Source organism: Notolabrus celidotus, chromosome 6, assembly GCF_009762535.1.
Source record: "Notolabrus celidotus isolate fNotCel1 chromosome 6, fNotCel1.pri, whole genome shotgun sequence".
Taxonomy (NCBI): Eukaryota; Metazoa; Chordata; class Actinopteri; order Labriformes; family Labridae; genus Notolabrus; species Notolabrus celidotus.
In genome coordinates this window covers 21,649,675-21,667,511 of record NC_048277.1, presented here as the reverse complement: position 1 = coordinate 21,667,511, position 17,837 = coordinate 21,649,675, and the positions used below count along the sequence as shown (strand labels likewise).

The 17,837-nt window shown below is 41.0% G+C and overlaps 1 protein-coding gene across 1 annotated transcript in view; it reads right to left on the bottom strand.

Annotated features, from left to right (window-relative positions):
- The window catches only part of scaper (S-phase cyclin A-associated protein in the ER), a 70,176-nt gene that overhangs the window by 51,006 nt on the left and 1,333 nt on the right, over window positions 1-17,837 (bottom strand). Inside the window, exons 2-12 of the mRNA XM_034686534.1 lie at window positions 10,857-10,974; window positions 9,456-9,532; window positions 8,056-8,241; window positions 5,586-5,686; window positions 4,055-4,171; window positions 3,312-3,439; window positions 2,945-3,231; window positions 2,086-2,439; window positions 567-734; window positions 389-455; window positions 169-286 (exon numbers count right to left, since the gene is read on the bottom strand). Coding sequence (XP_034542425.1) covers window positions 169-286; window positions 389-455; window positions 567-734; window positions 2,086-2,439; window positions 2,945-3,231; window positions 3,312-3,439; window positions 4,055-4,171; window positions 5,586-5,686; window positions 8,056-8,241; window positions 9,456-9,532; window positions 10,857-10,974 — 1,721 coding nt within the window. The remainder of the gene's footprint in view (window positions 1-168; window positions 287-388; window positions 456-566; window positions 735-2,085; window positions 2,440-2,944; window positions 3,232-3,311; window positions 3,440-4,054; window positions 4,172-5,585; window positions 5,687-8,055; window positions 8,242-9,455; window positions 9,533-10,856; window positions 10,975-17,837) is intronic.

Here is a 17,837-nt window from a genome sequence, read left to right as displayed (position 1 = left end):
TAAAGAGAAAAGCAGTCAGACTGAATACGCAGGTCTGGGACTCTCAGGCTGCTGGGTTCAATCCTCGTCAAAACAAAGTGATATGACTGCTAATGAGGAGATCTATTTGCTGTGAAGGAAAGCACTAAAATGCAGACAAAAAACCCTGCACGTAGAAATTTTTTTCACCTTTTACGTGATGGGGAGGATAATTTCTCATGCATGTGGATCCCATGACCTGGAGGCCGAGCAGGTTCCTCTTCTACGATGTCCCCCCACGAGGTGCTCTGACGCCACGGCTCACGAGCTACAGGGAACACAAGCGAGGAAAAATAAATTGACTCCAGTTAAATGTTTGTTATTACAACAGATGAGAGATCAGTTTTCATTCAGCTTTTTAACTTCATACCGTCATAGTCTGCCAGCATGTCACTCCAATCCATGTTCGTTCCACAACCTCCATTGCCGATGCTTGCCTGTGATTAAGAATTGAGTTTTTACATATGTCAACATAAGTTCTGAATTTTGAATCTAGATTTTTTTAAAAGTCTAATATCTATGATATGAATACATGTGATGGATCTTACAGAGAAGTCACTCTCGTTGTCAGTCTCCAGGTCGTTGTTTTCAGCCTGAATCTCTCTGGTCAGCTGCTCTTCCTCTGCGATGGCACTGGCAATTGCTTCCTCGTTGGCCTTCTCCAAACGGTCTGCAAGCTCCTCTTTCTTAGCCAGGACTTCTGCCATAGACTGGGGCTGAAGACATGGCACAGATACCACTTCACACACACAGGAAATTTGCACTTGATAAATACTATGCTCAAATAAAAAAAACATGGGGAACCAGAAAACAGAAGCATGATATTTTACTGAAATAGGCTCTTTCATGGACTGAAATAATTTGACAATTTGAGTTAAAAAGGAACACAAAAGAACAGATGGTTCATTTAATTATGTCTGAATTCCATTTAGCTGGTTCAGTGTCAGGGTCTTGGTATATATGCTGTCTTTTTGTCAATGTCACGGCCTACAAGGACAGGATTACATCATGTGACAGAGATTTTTCTAATACACCTTATTCATAGAATGAAATGTAACACCACCAATAAGATAAATGGGCTAGATAAATGAATATATTCTCTTGTAACTTAGTGTAAGTAATGTGTTGCATGTAAAATAATTCATTTTACCGTGCAGGTGGTTTGATTAGAACTTGTGTGCATGAAAAGGGAACACCATATTCAACCCAATCACGGTTTATACCACACAATCACCACAAGAACCACGAGTGAGGAAGCATTCCAGAGTCATGCAGGGCACAATAACTGTGAGGATGAAGAGATGGTGGAAGGAGGCAACTGATGCTCTGAGAAACTGTTTATGTATTACACAGATTTAATATTTTCATGTCATGGCAACAGAATGACTCAGCTGTTACCCCAGAGTCTTTTACTTAAGGTATGTATGGGAAAAAATAAAAGTCCTGTGGGCCTAAATCTGAAATACATGGGAGTTGCCTTTTTAAGGTCTACGACCACACTGGTGTTAATTTTGAAGCCAAATAGCTTTCACAGTGGAATTGAATTCACATTATTCCACATTTTCATTCCCTACCTGTCATAATTTGATAGTACAGAACCAAAGAAGTGTAGTCATCCTTGACAAAGTGTATAGAGCTCTGTGTTTATACACTTCTTAATGTTTAAAATAGTCATAACACCTAATGTAGACAGACAAAAAATGCCTAAATCTGACAGAGTTGGTTACAAACTGAAAACAGAGACTATAGCTTGGAGCTTTTTTTGGCAAAGGAGTTTAAAAGTGGCCAAATAACTCGAACAAGTTGAGAGATCAGTTATGTGCAACACCCTGGGAACACTTGCTCAAGTACAAAAGCCATCCACTCACAGCTTTTCTTCACAGTGAACTGTGCTATAACAACACTACACAGAGCTATGCAGAGTCTTGCCTGCACATTTGGTCTGGCAGCTTCTTAAGATTGACTTTGTTTAGGCGGTGAAGGACCCTTAGGGACCCCCCTGCTCTCCTCCACCCACCCCCACTCCCGCCCTCCCCTCCCTCTGCTCCTCCATCTCTCAGCACTCACAGTAGAAAGCTCTGTGGGGTCCAGCACACTCTCCAGTTTCACCGCTGCCATGGGAGTCTCAGTCTGTCCTGGAGCAGATGTGGCCATGCCCTGCGACGCGCCCCCCTCAGCCCCACTGTCCCCCAAGGCCAACAGTGCACTGAGCCCATCCATCTGGGGAGGGTCTGGGTCTGGGGAGAGGGCCAGAGTGGGGACTGTGGGGACTGATAAGGTAATGTCTGTTGGTGGGACTGGGGCTGAGGATCGGGTGAGCTCTGGGGCTTGGGAAGGGGTAAGAGCCGGTATTGGGGGAGGCGCGTCTTCGCAGGGTGCTTCGACACACTGCCCTGAGTCTTGTGGACTCTCTGTTGGGGGCTGCACCGACAGTCACACACAAACACACGCACGTTCAATTAAACACATGCATATACCAAGCAATTTATGAGAGCAATAAACAAAAAAAATCAAACTAGTCAATACTCAACACAATTCAGGGCTAACAACACAAACCATGCAGGAAAGCTGATACTGACATGCCCTAAACATCCAATTAATTATGATCAATATAGGGTAAATGATTGGAAGTACCGATTTGTATCTTAAAGCCAAAAGCCAACCAGTTTCTATAACACACACTTACCAAGTGTGTCAGAAAGCATCAACAGAGTATTGATTTCATACGAAGAAAAATGGGTTATCTGGCTCTGAAATGGAAGTGTACCATCAACCCTAAAGTTGATTTTCCTGTCAGGATGGTATGTCTATGTTTACCATGGAGCCCAAAACAAAAACAAATGGTCTAGTGTTACTCTGCTCCTCATTAATAATTGACATCCAGGGACAGCAGAGACAGGCGTCATAAAGTATTGAGCCTCAATACCTCCATTGTTTTTTCGTTGTCTGGACTTCCAACCTTCTCCATGGGCTCGGGCTCTGCAGGAACTTCCTCCTGCGTGTCCGTTGGGGTTTTGTCTTTTCCAGGGGGACACTGAGGAAGGAGTTGTTGCTCCTTCTGCGGCGGCAGTTGTGGTTGGTTCACCTTGGTGCTGTCCTGTTTCGGCATGACCTGAGCCAAGACAGGACTGACTTTGGCGACCATGGCGGCAGAGCGAGGTTTAGCAGTACGTCCTCGCTGGACCGTCTCCCAGCCCTCTGCGTCTTTTTTACCTGAAGGATGCAGAAATGACGGGTTGATCAAGGAGAGAAAGATGTGTTGTTTACGCTCTACAATGGTGAGGAGTTCTTACCCAGTTTTTCAACAGGGGAGGTGGTCGATTGAGTGGAGCTAGGGGCCGACTGAGTGCACTTCACTCTGTCAGCCCAGCTGGGGCCTGTGTGAGAGAGCCGGGCTGCAGCCAGTATAGGTGGGGGGCCACTAAATGAGACACACACGTCATTCATGAGAACAAACACTTGTTTACCTGTACAGTGAAACCTTATACAGTATAATTTCTTTACTTTATTAAGACATTTCATGTTATCTCTTGGTGGAGACACTTCAGCAGCATGAACACAGAGCCTATGTAACACCCCAGCACTCTCCACTCAGAGATAGCAAGGGATTGCATTGGACAACAGGCCTCCGTCATGATCAATATCCATTTCCTGCAGCATCCGATTACAGATCTGTACGCATATTGAACGGATGCTTCAGCAGTCTTTAACTGACACTTTCATCTACACCTCTCACCCATTCTGCAGCCAAAAGAGTGAAAGACTCAACAAATTGCATTAAACAAATGCCCCACCATCAGTAATCAATGGCTGCATAGCCAGATAACGTAGTCTGCATTATCTAACCCCTTCAAAAACAGGAAGCGTGCATCATCTAAAATATGGATTGGTTAATAACCGGATGCTTTGTGATTTCAATCTCAATCTAATAAAATGTGTTGATCTTTAAAATGAAATCAAATGCCTCATGGTGAAGAGGATTATGGGTGAAACATGTATGCGTAAAGGAGGACTAGAGATGTTAGACGGAGCTTACCTAAAGTTGAGGGTGCGCCGTGCACCAGGGGAAGGAACCATCCTGTCGGCTGAGGGGCTTGGCATCACATGACGTCCTGGAGACATCTTGCGTACCTCCCACGCTAAAGACGTGGGCCTGAAGAAGGTGAGAGTGGCAAACATCACATTACTTACACTGGTTATAACTCCTAGTTGGCCCACTCTTTGGTAAATCAGTTTAACTGCTGATTCACTGGCAGCTATTCATGCTACAAATGGAGGAAGTTTGAGTTTCAGGTTGTCTTATTGATTAACATTATGCTGTAAATGAACACATTGGGAGGCAGCACTGAGAATTTAATTCTTTAGTCGATTTACGGTTACAGTGGTCACTGTGTTAAAGAGACGCCAATAAACTCATGGATCTTTTTGAATTAGAGCCAAGGATGTAGATTCATTCTGTTCGTGACTCAAAGCCAATGATAAACACCACTCCCACATGCACAATCTCAAATCTTACATAGTGTATTTATCTTGCTTCTATATATTTTATCAACAATAAAATAAAAGCTACATTGACCTGACCAATACAGATACTGCTGCCAGAGTATTAACAAGGAAAAAGAAAAGTGATCACATAACCCTTCTTCTTAAAACTCTGCACTGGCTCCCCATTTCTTTTAGGATTGATTTTAAAGTCCTTTTACTTGTTTTTAAAGCTCTTAACAACCTTGCTCCTCCATACATCACTGATCTCCTGTCATTTTATGTTCCAACCCGATCACTGAGGTCCTCAAATGCTTCCCTTTTAAATGTTCCTTGTGTGTCTCACACAAGTGCTGGCCAGAGAGCTTTCTGTTTTTACACCCCTAAGCTTTGGAACTCTCTGCCTCTGGACATTAAAATGGCAAGCTCTCTGGGTGCTTTTAAAAGTAAACTTAAGACTTACCTTTGTAATCTAGCTTTTAATTTGGAGTAATTTATTTTTAGCCCTGGACTGCAATATTATTATTATTATTATTATTATTATCATTATCATTATTCTTATTCTTATTCTTATTCTTATTCTTATTCTTATTATTATTACCATAATCATTTGAATCATTGCTTTAACATTTATTAATCTTATTTAATTATCTATTTATCTATTTATTTCTTGTATTCATCTGATCTTGTTAACACTACCTTATTTTCAACTTTTCTTTCCACTTTTACTTATTTTATTAATTTTACTGTATTGATTTTATTTTATTTTTAAATATTTTGTTTATAATCCTGCCTTTTATCATTTTACCATTGCTGTTTTCTGTCTCTGTTATTCTGTGAAGCACTTTGGGCTGCATGTTTTTATGTATGAGAGGTGTTATATAAATAAAGTTGAGTTGAGTGAGTTGAGATACAAAGCTTGTTTCAAGATATTGCAAGACAAAAGTACGGACTTACTACATTTTGAGTAAATTGGCTGCCATTTTTTGCGGTTTTCCAAGGATCAGCTGTAAACGGTCAACATGAAGTGAACAAGAGGGGGGCATATTATAAAAAAAGACTGAGGATAAGAAACTGAACATCACCTGTTCTGGGCATCTGTTTTCTCCAACTTCTCCTGGAGCTGGATCCAGTCTATGAGAGCTTTAAAGTCCCGGACATAGTTGTCCAACATCATCAACACCTCCTGAAACCAATAAAAGGAGAACAGTGAGCACTAATGCAAGTGTCTCTTAAGGATATTTGTTAGACAAGGTAAAGCAAAAAGCAATGAGTTAAGTTTTCAGAGCTGTAAAATGACTCTGATCATTGCCATTTAATGTTCTAAAAAACTGCAAAAGAAATACTCTAACCCCAGAACAAAACCTGACCAGATTTTTTCAGAGATTTTGTATCAACATTTTTATATCGGCCGTATTGTGTGAACATAAAATGATGCAGCATATTGTTCAGTCAGTGTTTCCTTCTAAAGCTTGTGAAACTAACTTTTGATGGGATCAGCCAGATACAACAAAGCTTATTGATCTTAATAACATGCATTTAAAATGAATTTTCAGAGCCAAAACCTGCCACTAGAGTCAGTGTTAAAATTTATAAATTGACCTTTGGGAGATCAAGAGTGCTGGCGGTAGGCAGGAGGTGACCCACACGAGTGCAAAGACAAACCCTTGATTGAAAAGTTTGAGGAAGAACCGAGAAGGCGATCTCCTAATAGCGTATCTGCTCTATCTGTGCTTGGTCTGACTGACAGTTTTTGTTATCCAGAGGTGGAGGGCCATGTGGAGCCTTTTTCCCACAGCTCTAATGAAACGAACACAACTGATTGATGGGGAGCGTGAAGGGAGTGGTAATTGAGAGTAAAGCTTCACGGTGCTTTTAGTTAATAGACAAGCCAGGCCAGTGAAAGATGTGTCCAGCAGCAGGGCCGCTGATTACAGCTGGTTAACAGGCGAAGACTGTCGCTCTGGCCCGGTGCTCATTTGATAATGAAGGCCAAAAGGGAGAGAGGTTTGCTGCTTCTCTGACTGATCAGCCCGTAGTGACTGAAGGCACTGCAAAGTGGCTTTCAGCATGTTAACAGGCTTACTTCCCTAAATACAACCGTCACATAACATTTCATGAGGAATGACAAAATGTTTAACCTTCCAGGGGCGTCGTCATAAAGCAGAGCGGGCAGTAAAAGGCTGTGGCCCGTACACAGGAACAACAATAAACAGGGACAACCTACTAGATCAGGCTGTCTGACTCCAGGTTAATGATTCACGTTCTTCACTATTTCATCTTTTAAAGTTCAGCCAATTAAGCCCAGGGTAGTCACTTTTGGTCCCTTTAAAAATTAGACTAATTAAAAACATAACTGCTTCCAAACAAACAGACATATTAAAGTCCCTTTCTTTCCTTCTTAATGCAATATGTCTAATACATCAGAGATGGGTTACAGGAACAGTTGGGGAACTAATTAGCCCCGGGAGCTGAGGTTTAAAAGGTGTTGGCAATATAAACTGGCTTATATGAATCATCCTGCTTGATGAACATCCCTCAGAGTAAAAAGAAAATGACACAGCACTGAGATTCTCATTCAAAATGACACAGAGCGTTACGGTAACACTGTAAAGAAGCTGGAAATACTTGCTACCATAACTTTTGTATGCTTTTATGGCGGAAGACTGATGGCTAGTTGTGTAAGAGCTAATAATGCAGCAACGCTGGGGGTTTGTGGCCGGGGGAAACCAGAGCACTCTGCTTCCCCCTCCGGATGACTCCATCATCTATCAGTGTCCATTAAAGCCAAGCTGGCTGGGAAGGGGGATTATGTACAGCGCCCAGCTCTGTGGCTATTAGATAGCATTAGGATGTAGAGATACAGTGGCATGAGGGGGAAAAAAACGCTCTGTCCAGATGTCAGACACAGGCTAAGTGACAAAATGGTGATCACACCACAGGGAGCTATGCTGTGGCACTGACATCCAGAACAACCACACCACAGGGAACTGGGCTAAGGTGCTGACCGCAGACAGTCACCAGAACCATGTTCAGAGTAATGAAGCATGGCAGGAGAATCAATAAAACACAGAACAGTGGCATCATCATACCAGTATGCCCTGGAGCAAATCACAAGGCCACATGAGGCCACACTGAAGCCAAACACAACCATCCACAAAACAGGAGCAATGTTAAAGTTCTGTTAATCTTATGTCCAATATAAAGACCAAAATAGAGCCTGAACAGTTGAGTATTATTTTAGCATTCACTCAATGACAAACAAAATATTTTTTCTGTTCCATCATCATCATTTAGTCCTGGCAGCCACGCCAAAGAGAGAGCTCTGTGATAATTCTGTCATCAGCGAGCCTTCAGAGCACCCATCTTGACAAAAAGCAGAAAACAAGAGGAATGTGAACTGGAACGGAGAAATTGTTGTGATCTCGATGTCGCCCTCTAGTGCTCATAAATCCTGACTGAGAGGAATTCCTGTTGGTCCGTTTACATCCCAAAGCTCCTGATTCTGAAAACAAAAAACTTAATTTCATTTGTGCCGATGTGTGCGAGACGAACCCTGCATTCCACGACGCTCTGATCGGATTCACAGGTGACGTAAATCTCGTCCACAGCTCGGCGCAGGTTGTCGAAGAGGAAAGCCCAGTAGCGAGCACGCAGGTCCACTTTGCGGGGCTGCCGGGTTTTGGTGGGGCTCTTCTCCGACCCCTTGTCCAACAAGCTTTTGATTTCCACACCAGCATTCTGTGGAGGAGAAGCATGGACCAAACACTGTAGTGACAACAACAACAAACTGTTATCAGTGTCATGTATTTAGCTTATCACTTACATAAAGCACTTCCAGCACTTTCTCTCTGTATGCTGGGGCGGAAGTTCAAACTATTATGTGCCTAATATTACCAATCATGCATATGTAGCTTATAGTATATAACTAAAATGGGGGAAACAAGTGAGATTTGAAACTCTTCACGCTTCCCCAGTGGTTTCAACCAGGTTGTGCCACATTGACATTTAAAAGTATCATTACACAGTGTATGAGACATGTAAGAAAATAAAACTTTAGGTTCGATAACACAGTCAGTGAAAATTTGTTATCTTTATGTAAAAAATACTTTTAAATCCTGTTTTTTCCACCTCAAACAAATCTCCTCCGATCTGTCCAAAGTCATCCATGCTTTTATTTTTTCTCGTCTTGATTATTGTAATGCACTTTTAACAGGTATCAGTCAGAACTCCATCCACAGACTCCAACTAGTTCAAACTGCAGCCGCTCTGATTTTCACACATCAAAATATCAACACATCACTCCTGTCCTCGCAAGCTTACATTGGCTGCCAGTTTTTTATCGTGTCGATTTTCAGATCTTATTGATTACTTTTAAAATTTTAAATAGACAGGCCCCAAACTATTTAAGAGACCTTTTAACCCCCTATGTGCCTGGGCGGGCCCTCAGGTCTATGGATGCATCTCTGGGGGTTGTGCCAAGATCCCGCCTTAAAACAAAAGGTAACCGGGCCTTTTCAATCAGAGCTCCAAGTTTGTGGAACTCCCTGTCACTAACAATTAGACAGTCCACAGTCTTAACTGCTTTGTGAAGCAATTTGTAACCTTGTTAAGAAAAGTGCTATATAAATAAAGTTTCTTCTTCTTCTTCTTCTTCTTCTTCTTCTTCTTATTATTATTATTATATGTTATTATTACAAAATATTGGGCCCCATCACGTTTTGCTCACAGCCTGTTGCAATTCAATACACTTTTACAATTCTTCCTCCTTCTCACAAGACCATCCTACTGACAAAAGAGGTTTAATGTGAAGCTCAGAGATTGATTTTCTTCATGTTATTCAGCTTTCTTGAGGTTTTGTGACCACCTCAGATGCACTTTCAGTGCAAGGAGAAACAAAGAAGAAGACTTTACTTGGTCAATGGTGCCCTCTAGTGAAAGAAGATCATACTGACCTGTTTCTTATTCCTTTGTTGCCCAGAATTGATCCTCTGAGCTCTTGAACTGTTGCCAGAGTTGCTTTTGGACTTTGCTGTGTAGAGAGGAAAAAGACAAAAAAACAAGCTTATAAAGTGACTGATAAAACAAACACTGACTGAAGATCATGGAGGTAACACACAGCATGCATCTGTGATTTCAGGACAACTACTGAAGTAGTCACAGTAAGGTAGTTTTAAATGACTGTGGTGTCCAAATGCTACAGAAAGTGAACCAACAGTAAACAAAATCTGAGCGTAAAATATTGGTGATAAGTTGCATTTCTCTGATGTCAGGCAGAAACCTTGTATCTTAATGTTCATGTCTTTTGGACATGTTATAGAATTTATATTAGTGATGAAACAGCTTTGTTTTTATTTTTAATTTTTTTGCATTGTTTGTGACGTTTGCATTTTTCTTTTTTGGGGTATGTCTTTTTGTTTATTTGTATTTATTTATTTTTTGACATATTTTCCTTATTTTTTGATTTATTTTCCGTCAGTGGGCATTACAGAATTCCAGCCTAAGTATTAAAAAGAGCTTGTGAGTTTTCTCTTCATTTGTTTTATCATTTGAAATTATTTTTAAACTATTTTTTTCTTCACATTTTCTATTAATTTATCTATCTGTTTATTTTATTCATTTCATTTTTATTATCAATTTTATTTAATTTCACATTTCTGAGCTCCTGTTTGATTTGATTTGTTTTGTCTTGTTAATACATTTAAAAAGTTACAAATAAGATATTTAGAAAAAAAAGAGCTTGAGACTGAAACCTGTTAAGTGTTTTGTTATTTAACAAACACAGGTCTTTTTAAATTCCTGAAAAGCTGTCGTTTTGAAGATATGAGGTTTTCAGCCTGACAGCAGTGATTTGATAAACAACTACAGAACACCTAGCATGAGACCTTAACTGGAACACGGATGTGAGAAGATTTCTGGCATTCATGGCACGAACCCAAGAGAGCAAATAAGCTTTGAATAAAATAACTACGCTGACCCACAAAAGAAGAGGGACAGTGTGAAAGTGAGAAAATGTGAGAGGCTGTGTAGGCTGCTCTGAAAGGAGCTTTCTTTGATACAAAGCTTTAAACAAAGTAATGGAGGAATGCCATGACACAAACACAATAAATTCAGTAACTGAACAAATAAGTTCCAGGTAGCTACTGAACAGTTATTTATCAATTTCAAACATTACATGGATGCAAAGTGTAACCTCAACATCTTGCATAGGCCCAAACATATGTGAAAAACACACAAAGTAAACATGAACAGCAACATGTGCCACATACAACTTTTTGTTAGTTTGTTTTCAAGTCTGCAAAAGCAAGGAACCAGCCAAAAGCAGAATAATAGCATATTAGCATGCAGCTACCGACCTTCCTCCTCTTTGTTCTCTAGAGGTACACTCCAGGCAATGAGGTTTCGAGCAGCACGGCCCTCTTCAGCGACAATCTTCCTCACTTTGTCCAAGCTGTTGGAGCGCTGAAATGATGCCTGCAAGAGAAGCAGATCCAATACATTCATTCTTCTTCTTGATCCAGAAGCCACTGACAGGAATTGCAGAGTGGTATAACATAATACATAAGACACAATAAGATTTGGGACTAATTAGGTCAGGTCACTTTTGATATGGTATTACACAACACTGGCCAGGAAATTGTTAGAAGAGGAAATTAAGGCTAGAATTAGGCAACTCCGTTAAAATGATGCAGTGGATGACAAACAGAACGTTAGGACATCCAAGATCATCATTCTTTTTTCTGAAACAAAATCACAAGGCTATAACATTGAACTCCATCATACAACTTTGATTTTTAAGGAAAAAGTCATGCTCTAGTCCAGACCCCTCATTCAACAAAATAATAATAAGAGTTTAGCCTACAACTGTGGCTTACACCTTGAATACAGCTGTTCCTCAGTGCCACAGAGCTCTCTTGATGTAAACAAATATTAATGATATTCATAGTGGGGTGCTGGTGGCCTAGCAGTCTAAGCGCCTCACCATAGACTGTATAAATTATGGACGTAGTATTCGTGACGTCACCCATCGGTTTGTGAAGTGTTGTTTTGAGGCCAATCGTAGGCGGCAGCCATATTGCTGCTGTCGAGTGATTGTGACGTAAAGAGGCAGGCTTTGAGCCTCCTAGCCAACAGCTACAGTGTTCCCGCCTGTCAATCAAGTCAGCTGTGCCTCTCATTGGAAGACTCGTAATCTCAATATCTTCGAAATTGCCGTGTTAGAAAAAAATTCACCTCCCCTACGAGGGCTGTCAACGAATATTCTAAATTTGAATATATATTTTCGAATATTAAAAAAAAACGGAGATTCGATTGTGAAAATTAATATTCGATTGTGGAAAAAAACACATCAGCGGCTGTTTTGCGAGTGGGCGCACTGCATGACGGGTCAGGGACTGGTCACAGGAGTCACACATGCACAGCGTGAAGCAGACGTCAGAGAGAAATCTTTCCGTCCCCGGATCCTCAGTGCGCTCTGGACGTGTCTTTTCCTCCGCTGGGAATACAGTGAATAAAAAGAGATCGGCACTGGCCTCTTCACGTGTGGACTGTCTTGTGTTTTTGGCAAATAACCTGTCAGGCCTAAGACCCTACATTGACGGTGGACCAAAAGAGCCCGACAATCAGTGACACTGGGATAAAATGCAGTTTTTCCTCTCTTTTTTTTTATACAAGCGCCAAGAATGTAAGTGGACTACTTTTTCATTTTTAACTTTAACTTCAATTCATGTTAATGATATTTGCTTCAATCACTGAATGAAGCCTGCCTATATTAGGGACAAGAGTTGGGACCTTTAATTGCTCGCACAAGTCTTGTTCTGCACTCACTCAGCGCATTGCGCACGGAGAGGGGAGGGAGCGAGCGGGCAAGCGAGCAAGCGAGCAAGCAAGCTAGCGAGAGGTCTTCGAAGTGTTACGGTATAGGCCATTAGGTCATTTACTTGTTTTGTAATGTGTAGGTATGTTTTAGGCATGTTATATCTTAAATAAAAATACATATACAAGTATTTATGTCTCCTTGTATTAGTTTGTCCACCTGTGATTGACATAATGCGCAAATATAGATATTCGAATAGTTCGAACCTATGGGTTTTTTTAGAGCGAATATTCAAACGTCATTTTGGAGCAATTTTGACAGCCCTATCCCCTACAGTGTGTGCCGATCGGGAAATGAGGTATCCAGACTACACTCGTCATTTATACCAGACTGTAAACATGTTTAATTCTGCTGTAAAGATCGGCTTTTTTTAATTGTTGTGTAGGTGGTTTCTGGTAAATCCAGAGCCAGTCTCAAGTGGATCCTTGACGAACTGCAGTTTTTAGCACTTCCGCATTGGACTCATATTTTTAGACAGGAGGTTGCCGCTTGCGCCCCACATACAGAGGCTATAGTCCTCGTCGCAGAGGTCGCCCGTTTGGCCCCTGACCACAACCATGTACTGCACTCTTTCCCACTCTGTCTCAGAGAAGACATTAACTGCAATTTTTCAATAAAAGTGACTGCTATTTCAAATTTGTCCTACAATCAAACTGCTGACAGGGGGCACATGAACAGCACTCAGCTACTTTTTTCTTAAAGTGAGGAAAACGAATATTTGCAGTTTGCATAATCCGGTGGAAATTCATAGACTTTTCGGACCCCTGCATACAACACTGCCCAGCAAGCAAACTGTTCATGCTGGAGCAGAGGGGGTCCATAATAGTCAACTTTACCTTCTTCATTATTATAATCTCTGTTCTTTTGCAGTAAACATTAGACTCAGTGTAAGGTGAATTGGAAACCTGTATGCTTGGTGTGTTCACAGCAGGTTTCAGGGCTTAAAGAATATCATATTCGGCCCACTATGAGACTCATAATGGTGAAAAATACAACAGCTGTTTTTGTAAAAAAAAAAAAGAGTTCATGTAACGTGAACATTTTCAGAACGTACTTTTTTGCATGAAAACAAAGGGAAAAGAATGGAGTTGTCCTTCTTTATAGGTTAATATGTTAGGATTTTACAGGTCCGGCCCACTTGAGATCAAATTGGGCTGTATGTGTCCCCTGAACTGAAATGAGTTTGACACCCCTGGATTAAATAATCCCCACCAGATGCATCAACTCTGGAGAAAGCAGTCACTCTCCAACTTTTTATGTTACTTTCTCATTCAGTGTCCCAAGAAAAATGATGAATTCATGTCCCCCACACTGGACACTCATTAAATCATTAATTATATGAAACAAGCAAGATCAATTTTACTACACTGGAGAAAATATTCAAATAAGCCAGAGAGACCTGCTCCAACAGCACATTTTTGTTTGTTAATGTTCTCTTTTGAATAAGATTCATACAACTTCAGGTCTGCTCAACTTTCTTGCTTTGGTCTTGTTTGGTCTCCTGCTGTGGTGAGTTGACAAAAACAAAAATAACATGCCTTAAACCACAAAAATAACATGCCTTAAACCACAACAGCTTCAGCTGAGCTAACTGGTTACACAGCCTAAAGGCAGGAGAATTGTTGCTATGGTTACCTCCTTTTAAAACAGATTGCACACTGTTTTTCGTACAGAGGTAAAAGTACTGTGTTCAGCAGTATACTGTACTGTTATAGCTTGTACAATGGCAAAACATTTTAAAGAACTTAATTGAGTGTATTCTGCCCTTAAGCTATTAAATTCTAAAACATAGCTTAGTGTGACATAATATGATATACATTCATACAAGTCAAAACTTTTAAATATTTCTTACATGATCCTAACAATTTAAACAGACAATCCCATTTAAAGCTTCTGTGAGGAGCTCTGTTTGTGCAGATATTGGGCACCCGGTGGATAAAATGATATATTTTATATCTTCACTGATGATGTCATGTGATTCTGTACATGTGAAAGTAGTGTTTTCTCTGTAGTCAGTGTTGTTGTTGATGATCTTGTTTGCTTTTGTAGGTCATAAAGAGGCATCACTGTTCATGTCACTCTGTTTCATAACCAGTCAAAAGCTCCTCACATGGGCTTTAAATCAGAAGGAGTTTTTTTAATAACTGCTTTAAATTCATAATACTTCATTGCAAAATTATGTTAAAACTGACTTTTCAGTTATTAGTCCCATCCTTGTTGTGCATTTGAGAGCTGCGGTACAGGCCAAGAGAACCACTGGCACACACTGTGACAAGAAACAGCTCCAGGCAGAAGCTCTGCACCCGCTTTGTGCCCAGCATGCATCATGGTTGACCTACACATTGAATATGCATCAGTGAACTTGACTGTAATCTGGAGTAAAGCAGAGACACTGTGAATCAAAATAAATATGGCGAGAGAGGTTCTTCAACGCAGCCTTTACCTACGGGACAATAAGATGCCCTGTGATAGAGAATGTTATTAGCATTTCTTTGCAGCCTCAGCTCTTGGAAAACAACATTCAGTCATGTAACAGTTCTGTGAACGGCTTGTTCATTGATGCATAAACTACATCTGCTGTGAAGAGAGTGTCTTTACATGATATTATTAATCATCTTTGTTAATCTGGCATCACTCAATAACTGGACTTCTTACAAAGCAGCACAGAGGCTTGCACCTGGACGCTCATCTTTGTGAATATTCAGCTCACTGTGCTCCCTCTCTTCCTGCACCGTTCATAAATGATTTAATCCAATGTTGACAAGTCCACACACAGCAAACTTGGCTATTTTTGTTCGGTCAACTATAAGATGCAATTTTTGGACTCAAAATACATTGTTACCTAAAAACCAACGCAAAAAATCAAGACCCAGTTCTCCTCTTAATAGGGAATGAGTCATGGAACAAACTGTTCTCTCTTTTCCTGGCTGTCGCTCACTTACACCAATATTCAGACTATAAATTTACAGCTAAATTATTCAGCCACCACACTTGATTGCAACTGCAAAAAAAAGGGATACGACGAGTCTATGTTTAATCCAGAGCTTTGAGTGAAAAATGTGATCCTTGGGCCTTGCTCAGTCTGTGTAGAAATAACATGCAACAATCTTCAAGTCTAGTTAAATAACAAGCATGATGATGAGCATGGCTCATTAGGCGTCACACATGCAGAAACAGCATGCGTGTGTTGCTCTGATACTATTTAATGTCCCTAAGGGAGATACCCAGCTGACCTACTTTTGTAGAGTGAAATTCTTTACATGTCTCAGTGGCCTGAGCTTTATTTGGCCAAGTAGAGACGGACTACAAAGACATAAAAGAACATCAAACAACACAGGCAGACCTCGCTTAAATGAAGTGAGATGGGTCAACATCACTGCATGCACCATCACCATAATATTTGCTCAGTGTTTCATTAGGCTTGGTAGCTACTGGATGACGGACTAATTTTGCAAGATTATCTTACCTACTAAACTATTAGCTAACTGTGTGCAGCAGCTGCTGGGGCAACAAAAAAAAGGCTTACAGTAACATTCTCTTGATCCACTTAATCAGCTACAAACAAGCCGTCTTCTGGACTCCACTGTAGAAGAACAAAATATAATGTGGAACTTAACTCTGTAGCTCCTCTGACCCACCAAGCATTTCCCATGTACCAAAGAGAGCGCTCACTTTCTAGACTGTGCTGAGTAAGGAACAAGTGTAAGGTTTCCCTTTTGGCAAGGTCTACAAACAGATGCAAGTCAGACACTGCATGCAGCCTATGTCAACTAGCTCATTAGTTTAGACACAAAGAAAAGAGATTAGAGGATACATACACAATAGAAGTACAGTCTGTAAGCAGGTTCTTCGTCCTCATCCACCCCTGACATACTTTTGGAGCCCACTTTAAGCAACCTGTTCCCTCTCAGCCAGCACTGCCACTTGTGCAAGGTGACATCGTCATCTGACGGCAGGACCAAAATAGACTCTCTAGTGTGTAGACCACACTGTCATAGCAACTTGCCCAGCTGTGTCAACTCTTCTCCCAGTGGCGATTGAGAGAGACAAGTGGTCAGTAGCTCCCCAGTCCTGGCCTTTCACTTTGACTATTCTGCCTGTAACTCTGTCCGTAATCTAGCCTCAGCCTTCAGAGCTCTGCTGAGTTAGCAGCCACTTCTTCGGCCTGACTCTCTGCCAGCTGCTGTCTGTCTGCCTGCAACTCTTCACTGCTCTCCACTGCATGTAGCCTCCTATATTTGCAGCCTCTCTCCTCTGCTTTTCCTTGCTCTGCATCAGAGCCCCCACTCTCTCTCCGTTTTCTCATCTCTCGCTCTCCTTCTGCCACAACACTGCGCAGTCATGTGGATAGAGCAGGCCCGCCGCTCGGCCCCCCCATCCTATGTTGCCAGTGATGAGTGTAGCTGCAGGCTCTGAGGCTGCGTGCATTAACCACACAGGGTGATGCTCTGGATCTGATTGGACTCGGCATTTGATGACTCATAGGCTGCTGGGGGACAAAACACACAACCCCACATGACTGTCTACAACTTAAAACTTAAAAAACTCTGGGGAAAGGAAGAGCTGGATGCTTTCCACTGTCTTGAGTGCTCCTGCGTGGTCGTACTAAACACTCATCTTACTGTCACACTCTGGTATTAATGGGGATAATTCAATCATTTAAAAAAATCCCCAAATGTACAAACTAGAGATGTGACATTCGCGAACGAGTCAGTCTTTTGAACGGCTCTTTTAAGTGAACGATGAGAACCGATACAGCCGTTCATTTGGGAGCCGTTTTTATATGCAGATTGCCCACGCTGCCGTCACGGGTCACCTGCGTGCCCCATGACTCTTTTGTTCACACTTTTTGTCAACACTTTGTTATTGTTTACATTGTTTTGATGTGGATTCAAGTCAAGGAGCTGAGCTCCTGTTTGTAAAGTAGTTCAGGTGTAGAAACACCAGGTGGGGTAGTACAATTTTGGATTCACATTTTTATAATGTCCTAATTTTTATTCTAGTTGTACTTATATTTTTTTATAGACATATATATTTATTCTTATTTACTCATATTTTTTCTGTATTGTTAAAATGTTCTTGTTGATTTGCATGCCCTTTTCCTGATCTCCAGGGACTTCAACCTTTTATTTATTTTCTACATAGCTTATTCTGTCTTCTGTACATTATTTTATTATCATTATTTTCATTGTATTTGTATTTATATCTTATTAATTACTTCTTCTTATAATATTATCGGATATTCTTAATTATTGTGTATAAGCAATGGCGGTCCTGGGGAGGGGCCAACAGGGGCCAGTGCCCCTGTAAAACTGAACCTGGACCCCCCTGTGGCCCCCCCCTCCACACCAAACAAATATTATACAATAAAAAAAAGCTTAGAGTGCTAAGGGACTCATGTTGAGTGTAAACAGCCAAACTGCTGCTGTCAGTCTGCATTTTGATATAGTACACAGTAATA